The following is a 14,439-nucleotide window of genomic DNA, read 5'->3' as shown; positions in this document are numbered from 1 at the left end:
TTTGCACCTTTCCCTCCATAGATTTCTATGGCACCCCATTCTTTTTGCTTATTGTGAACCCTGTCCTAACATTTTGGGAACCATTAAAGCCTTCTGCTTTACTTCCCTTGACTGTTTTGCTCATTCTTTTTGGGAAACTGACTAGTCCCTAAAACTGTCAGTAGTACTGAAACTGTCTCCATGAATTCTTGTATTTTTACAGTTGCACACATCACCTTACAGTGTAGTGAATTTTAGATACTTTGTATCCTTATAACCTTTTATATAATGGCTTTTTTGGTTACTTCGGAAATTTACCTAAGATACACTGGTGGCAGCTGTACAGTTTGTGATTTTACTGGTGCACTTCTGCATTTACTACAAGTGGCTAGCACCCTAAAATGGCCGCGCTGCAAGATTTTTCTTTGTTCTTCTGCCACCTTCTCAGGTCAGGGAATGTCATGTATGGAAATCCATTTCCTGGGGAAAGCTGCTGGTGTGTGTGTGTGTGTGTGTGTGTGTGTGTGTGTGTGTGTGTGTGTGTGTGTGTGTGTGTGTGTGTGTGTGTGTGTGTGTGTGTGTGTGTGTGTGTGTGTGTGTGTGTGTGTGTGTGTGTGTGTGTGTGTGTGTGTGTGTGTGTGTGTGTGTGTGTGTGTGTGTGTGTGTGTGTGTGTGTGTGTGTGTGTGTGTGTGTGTGTGTGTGTGTGTGTGTGTGTGTGTGTGTGTGTGTGTGTGTGTGTGTGTGTGTGTGTGTGTGTGTGTGTGTGTGTGTGTGTGTGTGTGTGTGTGTGTGTGTGTGTTGTTCCCGTTGGCTTCCCTCCAGGATTTGCATGTTGGATCTGTGTAAGATTATTTAGGGTGCATCATAAAAACTGACCCTTGGAACCAGGAACTTTCCCAACTGCTGGGATATGGTCCAGAAGCATTCAAGGGAAACGACTGACCCAATGAATACTGTGGGAGCAGTGCACAGTATCTTTTAGGACTCTGAATATCCAATGTCATTTTTCCAGCCAGAAGTAAAAAACCATGGTGCTCCTTCCCAATATATAGTATGGCCAACTGGATCTTTTTTCTAACATTTGTGTCCTCACTTTCCTGTGCTGCGTCACCTCTAACTGTCCTCCTGTCACCCCGGCGTGTGTCTTGCCTTTGCTAGACCCTTTACTCTATACCTGTACTCAACTACTGCACTTCATCTGTCCCTGTGTCCTTTGGGCACAAGGGTCACTATTGCTGGATCTCTAATCTGCCATCCCTGAGTCTCCATTTTCCTACATGCACTTCAGGGGGTCCTTCTAACCTCAGCTTGGCATACAGGTCCACTTCATTGGGGTCAGCCGCTGCAGACCTTGCTTCCTGCCTGTCGGACCATAAGCATCCCTGCTGCTGTACCATGGGCTGCACTCTGCATGCTTCACTGGAAAATCTCAGACTGTGTTTCTTCATCGGAAACTCTAGTGGGGGTCCTCTGACTCACATGTAAGGATTTGTTCGTGTTGGGGATACAGGGCTTTTGTGCTGAGCTAGCGCATCCAGAACCGAGACACATTCCCTGATGGTGGCTTGACTCACCTCTACAATCTCCTGTGCTGCGGCTTGCTGAGTGCAGCTCTTGTGCTACTGATTTCCTGTGAGTTTTCTTATCCCTAATGGTCTTATTTGGCTTTCAGGGCCCCATGTGCAGCCTCTTTTCTTGCCTCCATCAGATAACCTTGATCCATGCTTTCATCTAGGCCCATATACATAGCAATGGGACTTTGGTAATAATTCACTTTCTAGGGTCTGTGTCTCCTAAAAGTCCAGTTGAACTTTTGTGAATAGTGTGAACATTTTATGCTCCTGAGAGCACTGTATTTGTATCGATTATCTGCCAAGTTGTTTTGAATGGGTAGCTAACTGTATATTTTTTTTTTTTAGTCCATTCCTAAATAGAACTTCAGTATGTTTTACAGGTACATTGTGTGACCATTACTGTGATAATCAAAAGTATTTACTATACCTTCTAAAAGAGGATCATCCTTCTGAATTGTTGCATTGAACTCTCATTAAGTAAAACACCCTGTGAGTCCAGTAGGGAGCTATCTGGCTCTAGAAATGGAAGTTCGACTTAACTATTAAAAATTCCATGATCAGCTATTTTCCTTCAGTGATTTCATAGTTTTATTGTTTTGTTTGTTCCCTCTGGTACCAAAGTTATTAACGTATCTTTGCAAGTGTTTATAAATTCACCTTGCTACGACCCCTGTTTCAAATACATCCCAACCGCGTTCACCCAAACTGCTACCCCAATGTTGCATTGCCTCTTGTGTTGAAGCGGTCACAGCGATTGCCTCTTCCCAGGTCCAGGACTTTATTCTCGCCAATGACATTTTAGATATTTACAGTCGATATTCCGCCTTGGGCATGGTATTGAGTTGGCTTTACTCTGTGTGTGACTCCACCTTGGCTGTAGACAGCTGTAGTAGTTAACTGCACATTGATCTGCTTACTTTATTTCCTGGCGGCCTTCGATACAGTGGAACTGAATAGACTTACCACATAGCTTTCCCTTTTGTGCTTGCATGGATGTCTTCCATTTTGGCAGGTAATCTGTGTAGGTTTTCCCCCAAGGAGTCGCCTGCGCGACCTCAGCCCATGTTTCTTGTGTGGATCTGCCACCACTTCTTAATTTAATTCAGCATATCAATACTGGTTTGCAGTGATATGATAGGTTATTTATAACGTGCTTAATACCCAGAGGTTTCTAAGCGCGGACCCATGGATCCAACCTGTGTTGCTCCGTGTCGTCTTGTTTCCAAGTCGAGCACGCTGCTGCTGAGCTATCCTCCTGGGACTGTGCTAGGCTGAAGCTACCCAATGTATCTGGCTTAGGAATCCTTCAGATAAGCTGGCCCATGTCGACCATATTTGTAGGCTGTTCAATTGTGAATGAGGGACTGGCTTCAACGGAAGGCTGAGATTCTTCAACCCTTGAGACTGGGGTGGTGAAGGGACCCCACAGTCAGCCAGTTCTGTCACTCTTGCTACTCATCCTTGGCGCTAATTTCCATTTCGGTTGCCTGTGTTCTTAACCCTGCCGTTTTTATCTACTCAGCAATGCCCCGATTCCCCATATTACTAATGTTACAAAGAGTTGTTACTATCAAATAAAACTACTCTGACAAATTCGACCTGGTGTTCTTATTAAACACAGGCTGATCATGGCGGGACTCCTTGTTAACTCACACACTGATCATTTGCTACTGGCACAACTGACCACTGCTGTTACCGTGCATCTTTCTCCAGGCTGTATTACTGCATTTTTTCACAGCATTTCTGTGGTGGGTGCGGGGGGGGACACAGGGTTAGGGAATATTTAAGGGTAAGTGAAGGGATGGGGCGGTCTAGAAAGTGATGAGGAGGGCGGGGGGCTTAACCCTATAAAATGTAAAAAATAATGCAGCGAACGGCCACTGTGAATTTGCCCCAATGTGAGCTGCACCAGATCTGATCATTTTAACAAGTAATTGACTGGTCATTGACTTTAGGTGACAATGTTGCCACCACCAAGAGATCTTCACTAAAGAATGAAGACAGAATCACTTAAGACCCTATATCTTGTGCTTAAATGTATTTGGGGTCATGCCACTACTATTTACTTGAGCTGCATGATGTACCGTCCCTAACCCACTAAAGTACTACATCAAGGTAGCTTGACGTGTTTGTTGTTCCCAAGGCAGATGTTCAGTGGGCAGTATTTTCCTTTTTGAAAACCCAAGTGGGAGACCTACGTTCCATTTCTGAGACTGGAACCTTGGCACCTTTGTTTCAGGTCTGATGCAGAGGTTTTGTGTACTCTCTGCTGCAGGGGGAAATGGCACCAAGAGACTAATCAGTTCGTAGTGTTCACTTATTGATCTCTCTCGTAGTCTTCAGTCCTATAATCCTATTCATGTTTTATTTTTCTTTAGACAACCTGTCTTTCATGATTTGCCCTTGTTTTTTATGGTTTCTGTTTTTGGATCGTGCTTCACCTAGTTCTCCTTGACCCACCTCTGGTTTTACTAATTTTCTTCCAGCATCCAAGAAAATTGACGAACTGCAGCAGATCCTGAAGAAGAAAGACGAGGACATGCGGGCGATGGAGGAAAGATACAAGCGCTATGTGGAGAAGGCCCGTACGGTCAGTGGCACACAGGCGGGCAACGGGGGTCATGGATGTGTGAGTATGCGTAACGTCCTCATGGAGCTTACCAAGGGGAAGGCACCTTGGCTTTCATTTCTTCATCACTACACATTCCCCTGCCCAGACAGCGGGTGCAGGTGTGTTCTGCTCTGTACAGAGAATGCCCTTGTTCTCATTTTCTAGATTTTTATTTTTAGCTCTCCAGATGACGAATGTGACCGCGAACCAAGTTTGACCATATTCTCCCCATCCCTCAAAACCTTAGTTCATTTGGGCCACCTAACCGAAGTGTGCCAATTTATTCCTTAGTGTGGGGTGCTATAAAGCACTCTGCATTATTCTTGACTGGCGTTATTAGGAGGTTTTTATAAATGTCCTATCTGGAATAAGACTTTAGAAAGCCCACCTTGGATGAACAAGATGTCACTCCTTGGGTTTAGCCTGAACGTCCTAAAGGTTTAGTAGCAATGGGTGAGCAGCCAGACCTGGTCTAGGAAGGATGAGGGCTGTACTGAGGTACACAGTACTCGGAGCATATTAATGTAGCACAAAAGTGGTAGAAACTTCTTAAACAGGTATGTAAACTGTAGACCAACTTTTATACTTTAGTTAACCCCTACTTAACCAAATCTTAGGAAGTCCAACTATATTGTGAGTCTTGGAGTCCAGGGGTGCATTAGGGGTCCAGACCAAGGGCAAAAGAGGGAAAGCAGCTAAGCAGAAAACAAGGCAGAGTTTATGAAAAGTTCTTCATGTTTACAGATCAGTAGCAGAATATTTCTTTGGTAAAGGGCACAAAGGGTTGTTCACCCCAGTGTAGCTCAATAGAGGCCTAGGGGGCTATGCAAGTAACAGCTTAACTGCAACCCTCCAAGGCACAGGAAAAAGAAAGCGGGGCCAAGGTAAATACTAGGGGCTGAACAGTACCTTATCAGTGAAGCTTTTTCAGCAGTATGGTCCCCAAGGAGAGTCAACAGCAGGCTCTGGTTTCATGGTTTTGGTGACTAAAGAAAAGAACTTGCAAAGGATCTGGTGGTTGCTGTCGAGTAGATGGATGCCCAGTGTTCCCAGCATTGGCTCATTGGTGCCTTTTATAAGGCTCTGGTGAAGGGCGGTTGTCGTGCCGTAGACTTTGCTCCAGTTCTCGGTACTTTCCTAGGCTGAGGGGACTTTCAGGTAGCAGGATGCAGTCTCTTGAGTTCTAGGGGGTGCCTGCAAAGTTTTTGAAGAAACCGTGCTTCGGTTGACACGGCACCTCAAAATGGCACAGGCCCCTGGATATTGGTGAATTGCGCGTCATGGAAGTTGCAGCTCTTTCAGGGAGAGCGCAAAATGCAATTCGTCTCGCGACTGGTTAGGCCCACCAGTTGAAAGGAGGAAGTCCTCTTCGGGGCTTACCTGTCAAACAGAAGTTGCGGTCGGGGCGGTAGCGGTTATTCGGACAGCTCTGGCGGTCGCTGGAGGGCTATAGATGTCTTTAGTTTCCAGTGTCGACGCTGCGTTTCTGCTCCAGGACCCTTGTCTTTTATGCAGGAAAACTGGCTGAGTGCACCGATCACCAGACAAGCCTTCATGCAAATCTGAAGAGTGGCTGCCCAAAGGGTACAGCCACCCTCCCAATACAAACTGGTTCCAGGGAGGCACACTGCAGGACAAAGACCAGGGGGTTTTGGTTACTTCCCCCACTTTAAGAGCCTTGGCAGCTTTCCAAAGGAAACCGGCCAAATCAGGACCTCCCACACTAAGGCAGGTAGAAGAAAACTCGAGGAAGAACAAGTTCTCCTGAAGAGGGTCTAAAAAAGTATGGCCTACATTTTAGGAAAATGGTGACGTGCGTTTCCTCTGTCGCACATACAAAGGCAGCCTGTGACCAAGGTCCACAAAAAGTAATGGAAAAAGGTACACTGCTACCAGCCTGTCAGATGAACTTGTAACAATAACTTGAAGTTACGGGAGCAATGAGAAAAGGGAGACCATGTTTTCCCTCAGCACTCCAGGTGCTGTGCTGATCTCACAATATACAGGAGGGACAAAAGGGTGTCCCACTGCCCTAGTAACATGTGTTAACACAACTAAAATAAAACGCAAAGCTCAAGGAGCTTCCAGCAACACAGCACAGAAGGTGTTGTTTGCTACAATAATAAAATGTTGATGGCAGAAACCATGGAGGAAAGCATAAATACATTAAAGTGTTCCCAAGGTTAAAGTAAAAGGAGTGCGTGTGGAAAAGTTTCCCACTCAGGAGAATTGATCTCACAAATCCAGTAATCCAGCACAAATGCTGGGGGGGGGGCTCAGAGGGAAGAATTGCACTCAAAACTGAAATTCTGCCCAACAAGTGTGCTGTTACTGTTAAGCTGGATTATAAAAAAAAAAAAGTTATGGTGAACAGGGAGACTGAGTTTAGCCAAAACCCAATCAAGGTAGCAATGGAGAGCAGTCTAAGCTTAGTCTCAAGAGTGAGTACGGTCAGGGGCCATTAATGAATACTCATAGACTAACACAATAACTCAGTTTTGACAGTTATAAAAATATTTATTTAGGCCTTTAGAGCACAAATGAAACTAGCAAGTAATATTACACATGTCCTATAAAATATTTATATTCACCAGTAGCTTCTCAACTACATCACTAAATAACAAATGAGATGAAACCAGTAAGTATTGCAGATGTAGATAATGAGAACCAGTCACGTGTACAATTCCCTATACTTCAGAAGTCCAAACCTACGATGCATGGGGCTTAGTGCCCAAAAGGCACAGGTTCCAACACAAGGTTTGTTTTTCACAGGAAGATATTCTCTAAAGGGGATCAATGGACTTGTGGTGGTGATTCAGAACAGTTCCGAACTATTTCAAAGTTCTGCATCAATTTGTCAGAAGACTGGTATGTTCTCCTCTCTTCCAGGCCCAAGGCTTACCCAGGGGCAAGATACTTGACCCAGGGTCGATCAACGGGAAGTAAAAGGAAGATAGGATACCATTAGGTGCATAGCCCTTTGTCTTCTATGGAGGATGGGGCGGGGGGAGAGGAATAGGCAGACATGCTTACCCCTCTGACACTAGTTTTTCCAAAAAGTCACAATTTGTCTGCGAGCGCGGCCTTCCATTGTTTATTTGGGTGAGAGGTGCCCAGGGGTTGCAGGGATGAGTGCTCTTCCAGTCTGGTGCAACTGCAAGCCACCGTCTAAGAAATGCAGACTTTCACGATGCAGTCCTTCAGGACACGTCACAGGATGGAGGAGGCACGTTCCAGCGACTCATGATTTGCAGGTGCCGACAGGCGTCCTTCCAGTCGCAGTCAAAGAAGCAGATCCAGGACCGGTTCCCTTGATGCTAGCAAGCTGTAAATCCAGGAAAGGGCAGCTTATGGCACAAGCTGGCTACCACCAAGGTTCTGAGCTTAATGTGTAACTGTGACGATTCTGGCATGGAAGCCCGGGAGGGAGCTAGTCAGTCAACCTGGCATTCAAGGGACACTTCCGAAGTCTGTAAGGGCATGCAACCTCGAAGACATCTGGACTAGTTGGTACCGGTAGTCCAAGGGCTGAAGCACTGACTAGGGTCTACAGAGATCGGGCAGAGGAGCAGGGCTACACGGGCCAAATCACTGGAGGGGATGCTGCTCCACTACAGAAGTCCTCTTATGATGATCAACAGGCTGCTTTTCTGCAGCCATTTTTGAGATGGAGCCAAGAATCCTTCAAAGGTGTCCTCTTATCGAAAACAGGAGCTAATAGCAAGCCCAAGCCCAGCAATGGAAACGATCTGCACCATTCAAACAGTGGTTGCACATGCGCCCCAGCAGCAGACTTTCTGGCGCTTGAAATGTAGACTGGGACTATACAATCCAAGCCCTCTTCCAGGGACACAAATGTGCAGAAAAAGTGAAAATGTACCTGCTGCCACCCGCTTGACTTTAGGCACATATAAAAGTAACCAAAAATACCCAGTGTAAAAGTTTAAGAAGATTAAAAAAAGTATCTCTATTGCATGGCACTGTAAGGTGCTGTGTGCAATGTGAAAATACAAGAATTCAAAAGTAAAACAAAGTTTTCAAGATGGTCTGAAGGACTCAGTTTCCCCATAACAAATTGGCAAAATACATGGGCAGTGAAGTTGAATCCTTTACTTCGCTTCAAAAAGTCAGGACCGGATCTAAAACAAAGCAAAAAGAATGGGTTTCAATTAAAACTACGGAGGGAAATTAGCAAGTTACATTAGTGTGTCACTGCAATGCTTGTATTTTGGTAGCAGTTTGGGAGTAAAGTTGCCAGTCACAGATTTTCTGCTCTGGGCACACTGTTACATGAGATAACCATTAATTCTACTTTAACAAATCCCCTCTGAACCTGCAATTTGCCCTGTGTGCTATCTGTGTTCCCATCAGGGAAATCTAACTTTTGTTTGACCTGCTGCCTGATACTCTTCTGGGTTTGGTGCTACCCTCCAATATTAGGAATTTAGCCATCTTGGCTTGCCTTGCAATCAAGGCATATGCTACAGGACAATTGCCCAGGAAGGCTACTTCATGATTGATGTGTGTTCCGCAGGTCATCAAGACTTTGGATCCCAAACAGAACACAACGATTGCACCGGAAATTCAGGCTTTGAAGAACCAGCTCCACGAGAAGGACACCAGGATACAGTACATGGAGGTAAGCCATGGGAGAGCGCACTGCTATTAATGTAGGTGTACTGAGGGCGTCGTCCTGGCGGTGATGGGCTGCAGGGATGCTGAGGCAGTAGCAGTGATGTGGGTAATGAGCAGTGTGTAGGAGAAAGTTCTGTTTTGGAGTTGCATTTACCTGCCAAAAGTGTCCTCTTGGTCCCAACTTTGGCAGCAAGAGAATGCAGAGCAACAGAGGTTCGATTTCCGGTCCAACGCTTAGAGACTGGTCTCTGGTATTAAGTGCATTATGAAAGATTAATTAAGAGATTTTAATAATGGTGATTTTCTCTTGCATTAGCAATGGCGATTTTAGATCACCAGTCATCTTTCTCTACAAAATGAGTCGCTTTAATGTTTCCAAAGCAATAGACTTCAATAACCTGAACCCCCTTTTCAATCCTAGAATGACTTTGAGAAAAGCAAGTCTCAGCGGGAGCTGGAAGAGAAGCTCATAATAAGCGCCTGGTATAACATGGTGAGTGCTGGTTTTACTTGGCTAGGCAGAAAGCCTGGTAGGAATGAGCGCAGTGGCATGGGTAGAGGAAGAAACCCAGTTTGGCGAACACATCATTTTATTTTGATCTCTTTCATGATGTCATAGGTAGTTATGTCACATGGGATTTTAAAAGCACAGAAAACCAATGAAATGGAGGCCATTTTCACGGGTCCTCCAGTTTTGCGCTCGCACTAGTTTGTTGTTTTGAACTGGGGATACTTTAAACTTTTTTGGTTTCCTTATTGAGAGAGCTCGTTCCTCGGCCACCAGTTTTGTTGTAAATCCTATTTTAACAGTGTATGGCTCAATGAGCTGGCATTAAATGATGCTGTGGGTATCCCACACAATCTTCTGATGTACATTGTCATTTCTGTATCCAGTTTGTTGCCCACTGGCATTGTTGGTCCTGCTGCACTTTTGCAACTCCCATTCTGTTCAAGGACAGGCTTCGACACTACATGGAGTCTACAGTGCTGCAGCACCTCTAGACATTGTTACAAGAAGAAAGGTGAAGAAAGCTTTGTTCATACCCACTGTTGGGAACAACTATTTTTTCATGCTTCCCTCTAAAGACCTCCATGGGATACCCCAACATTTTGCTATTGTTTATAACCTGTTGCGAATTTTGGAGGCGCAAAGCAAGTGAAGCCCTGTCCTTTACTTGCCTTGCTAAGCTCATCTGTTTTGGGGGCACTGATCAGTCTCTATGGCGATCAGTGCAGGAGAACTCTGTAATCCATAGTAAAATTATTTTAATTTTTCACTGCACACATCGCCTTACTGTAAAGTGTGGTAGAGACTTGTTTCCCGTTTAACTTTCTTATTTGTAACTTGGATGTTACTTACACGGTGTCCAGGACTGGGTGCTGGCAGCAGATACTTTGCTACTATTTTAGTTTTGATTGTCTTAAGATTGTTTGCATTTTACCACTTCATGCCAAAAGGAGTACCATCTACTCTAAAATGGCCTTGACAAGAAGTTTCTGTCTGTCGTTTGGCCATCCAAGATACCTATAAAGAGGAGCATCCTGCTGAGGACTCAAAACTTGTGGAAGCCAGCCAGCATTGCTTTCTTCAACCGTCCCACCAAAACCCTGCTTCTTTGCTCATTTCCAGAAGGCCTTCATTGGTGTCTCAACCTCAGGGCCAGTGGGAACAACTAGTCCTGTTTGTGGACCTTGCCCTTAGAAGCATCCCAGAACAACACTGTGGGTTAACCAGCTTCATCGCTGTATCGGTCGCCGTCCAGAGTTGAGCCTTGGGACCCTGCAGCCTCCCCTTGCACCTCTCCAACGCATACAGGGGCCTAGCAAGACCCGTTTTTTTTTTTGTCTGCCACAAGGGTTGCCTTCAGCCATTCCTCCAGAGCGGCCCTCGCCAGGGCTTCAAAAGAATGAGCTTTGAGCTGACAATTTTCTGAACTTGTTCTACTTTGTTCCCTGGTTATGAACTAGATTCCCAACCTCTGAGAGAAATCTGTGCAACTGCCACAAATTGGACTAGGTCTCAGCCCTCCTGTCTTCAGCCCCAGGGCTGCTAATGTCTCAGCTAGCCCAGGTGGCCTCAGAAGGCAGAGCAGTGTCGAGCTGCTTACTTAAGACCAACCTTGACGCCGCGGACAATGCTAGCAGAATAATTGCGGCGGGGACTGTTCTCAAACGGCACACTTGGCTATGCCATTCGGGGTTTAGACCGGAAACACAAGCCACCCTCCTAAACACGCCAATTGAACCCAATGTGCTTTTTGGCAAAGCTGTAGAGGAAGCTCTCACGACAGCTAAGGAAGAGTATGATACTCTTAAATCTTTGGGTCAACTGACTAATAAGCCATCTGGACAAAGGGGTAATTGCAATTTTCGCCGCTTTCGCAGCCAAAATTCTCAACAAGGGTCCAATTGCAACCAGGGCCAAAATGCTTCATGTGGAAACAATCGGGGACAGTCCTCCCAAAGCTATCCCAGAGGACCGCGAAGAGGTCATGGTAGGGGCAACCCCTCATGAGGTGGTACCCCACCTCAGAAGCAGTGACATTCCGCTTCAGGTGCCCTCCTATGCCTCTCCAGTAGGTGGGAGCATTTCAAGCTTCACCCGCGCACGGGAGGGAATCGCCTCAGACAGATGGGTATTGTCCACAGTAGCAGGTGGATACTGTATAGAGCTCCTCCAACAACCCCACGACCACCCCCCTCGACAGAAGATCCTTTCAAAGGAACACCAGCGGATCCTCCTCGAAGAGATAGCCACGCTTATGCTAAAGGACGCCACCGAAGTCATCCCGGCCAACCAGGTAAACAGGGGTATTTATTCAGCTGACTTCCTTGTGCCAACGAAAGATCTCACAGTGCGCCCAGTATTGGAGTTGCGCCCTGCAAACAAGTATGTCAAACCACAAAAGTTCTGCATGACTACGCTACAAGAGGTAATCCCTCTACTAAAAAATTACATGGCAACACTCGGTATGAAAAATGCCTATTTTCATATTTCAATGTTCCCAGCGCACAGAAGATTCTTGCATTTCAAGATAGCGAACCAACACTACCAATTCAAAATGCTGCCCTCGGAGCATCTGCTCGAGGGGTATTCACAAAGGTACTGGCACTGGTGGCAGCGCACCAGCGCAGGGAGGCAATCGGTGTACCCGTACCCGTACCTGGACGACTGGCTCATTATAGGGGATTTCCCCCCTAATTTGCAGGCAAAACATTCAAAGAACTATCAACCTCCACTTTCAATTGGGCTTCACCATCAATGAAAAAAAGTAGAGCCTGGTGCCAAGCGCCTCCAAACAGTTCCTAGGCGCTGTTCTAAACACACAAGAGGGGGTGGTCTTTCCATCAGAGGATAGTCCAAAATATGTTACTGCAAATACTGCATTATCAGGCCAGTCGCCAGATAAGGGTGTGCAAAGCTATGCTTTTGCTAGGCATGATGGCATCTTGCATTTACCTAGTTCCTCGCACACGCCTGCACATGCGACTAATGCAGGAGTGATTGGCGAAACAGTGCTGTCGGGCAGGTGGTCTGTGGGACGATCTAGTGGTCGTTTCGCCAACACTTGTACAAAATCTTTGCTGGTGGACAAGGGAAAATCTGCTTAAGGGGAAACCCTTCTATGATCCACAGATACAGGTGATTGTCAAGGTGGACGCCTCTCTAGTGGAGTGGGCTCACTCCCTTCACCGCGGCAGCTCAGAACCACATCAATCTGCTAGAGCTTCTGGCAGTATTCAAGGTCCTTCGGGTGTTTGAATGCCACTTAACGTACCAATCTGTGCAAGTCTGGACAGACAGCACTACAGCGATGTTTTATGTCAACAAACAGGGGGCACACGTTCTCCAAATCTCTCCAGGGTTGTGCTGCAAATTTGGAGATTGGCACGCAAACTGAAAATGTTCCTATCGTTACAGCACGTTCCAGGGGAGCTCAACTCTCTAGCAGACTCATTGAGCAGAGATCCCCTACGAGAGGAACACGAGTGGCAACTACACGCAGAGGTAGTAGAACGCCTCTTCTCTCAATGGGGATTCCCCACAATAGACTTGATCACTACAAGCAAAAACAAGCAAAGCCCAGACTTCACGTCCAGGTTCCCCGAGCTAGGCTCCCAGGGGAACGCCGTATGGATGAACTGGTCAGGGAAATTTGCATAAGGAAGGTGGAAGGTGGTGAACAAGATCCACAAGAAACACGTGGCGCTCACCTAGTTGCTCCTATGTGAGAAGGACAACCCTGGTTTCCATATCTGCGCAATCTGGCGATGTGCCATCCCATCAAACTCCCGTGTCCGTACAATCTGCTCACACAGCACGGCGGACTAACAGTACACCCTCAACCTCACTCGATGAACTTGGCAGCATGGCTCCTGAAGTCAGAGTTCGGGGATCTTAATTTGCCTCAGAGATGTTTGGATATCTTGAAAGAAGCAAGAAAGCCTTAACACTAGGCACTGTTATTTTGACAAGTGGAGGTGATTTGTAGTTTGGTGCCAATCAAAACAGATTAACCCCATAGAATGTACTCCTTCACACATTCTAACATATATGCTCCACTTGCTAGACTCTGGGTTAGTATTCAACTCTTTAAAGGTCCACCTGGCGACTTAGTACGCCTATACCACTTCCCACAGTAAAGTCTCATGGTGGGAGGTACCTATCATTAAAGCATTCATGGAGGGAGTAAAAAGACTCCACCCTCCAATTTCAAACCCGCCACAAGGTTGGCGTCTCAATGTTGTACTCGCCAAGTTCAAGGGCCCCCCCCCCTTTCGAGCCGATGCACAAGTCTAGTCTCAAACACCTGACTTACAAGACTGCCTTCTTAGTGGCTATCCCTTTAATAAGAGTGAAATACAAGCATTGTCAGTGCATGACCCGTTCTTTGTTGTACACAAGGACAAGCTGGTTGTACGTACTCACCCTAGGTTCTCCCCTAAATTTATATCCACATTCCATGTAAACCAGTCACTTGAGCTACCTGCTTTCTTCCAGGAACCCACCAGCTCAGCTGAGGTAAAACTCCACACACTAGATGTGAGGCGAGTGGCCCTCTATGTAGACAAGACCAGACCGCTAAGGAAAACAGATCAACTATTTGTCTCTGTAGCACCAGCAGAGAAGGTGACCACTTTTCAAAGAATGCCGTCTCTAGGTGGATAGTCAAATGTTTACAAATGTGTTATTCCCTATCAAATAAGACACTGCCTTTTCTTCCCAGGGCTCACTCCACAAGAGGCACAGAAGCCAACTTGGCTTTCATTGCAAATGTCCCTCTAGTATTTGCAAAGCAGCTACATGGAGTTCAATACATGCCTTTAATCCGCACTACTGCATTGACACGCATTCCAAGACAGATGCACAAGTGGGAAAAGCGGTTCTAAGACATCTGTTCACTCATGAACCTTCTCGCAGCCCACCTCCTCACACTGCTCACTAATCTATGCACACAATGTGATCTAAGCAGATTCCACAAGCCTGAGAAGGGATACATTACTCACCGTAATCGTATTTCTGATGCTTGTATCTGCTTGGATTCACATGCGCCCACCATTCCTCCCCTCGGAGAGAAGGTGCATGGATGCTTACTGAGCTTGTCTGATACGTATCTGCTTGGATACAACTGTACTCA

General features: G+C 46.1%; 1 protein-coding gene across 2 annotated transcripts in view; it reads left to right on the top strand.

Moving 5' to 3' along the window:
• HOOK2 (hook microtubule tethering protein 2) overlaps nucleotides 1–14,439 on the top strand; it is a 595,676-nt gene that overhangs the window by 552,790 nt on the left and 28,447 nt on the right. The window contains exons 19-21 of one of the 2 annotated variants that reach the window (XM_069604124.1): nucleotides 4,041–4,144; nucleotides 8,700–8,804; nucleotides 9,222–9,293. In XM_069604124.1, the coding sequence (XP_069460225.1) occupies nucleotides 4,041–4,144; nucleotides 8,700–8,804; nucleotides 9,222–9,293 (281 nt within the window). Of the gene's footprint in view, nucleotides 1–4,040; nucleotides 4,184–8,699; nucleotides 8,805–9,221; nucleotides 9,294–14,439 lie in introns of both variants that reach the window. The other variant, XM_069604123.1, reaches the window with a different exon arrangement.

Source organism: Ambystoma mexicanum, chromosome 3q (genome assembly GCF_040938575.1).
Source record: "Ambystoma mexicanum isolate Mex_15411 chromosome 3q, UKY_AmexF1_1, whole genome shotgun sequence".
Classification (NCBI taxonomy): Eukaryota; Metazoa; Chordata; class Amphibia; order Caudata; family Ambystomatidae; genus Ambystoma; species Ambystoma mexicanum.
Note: the sequence above shows the minus strand (reverse complement) of the source record. Positions and strands in the feature narration are given on the sequence as shown.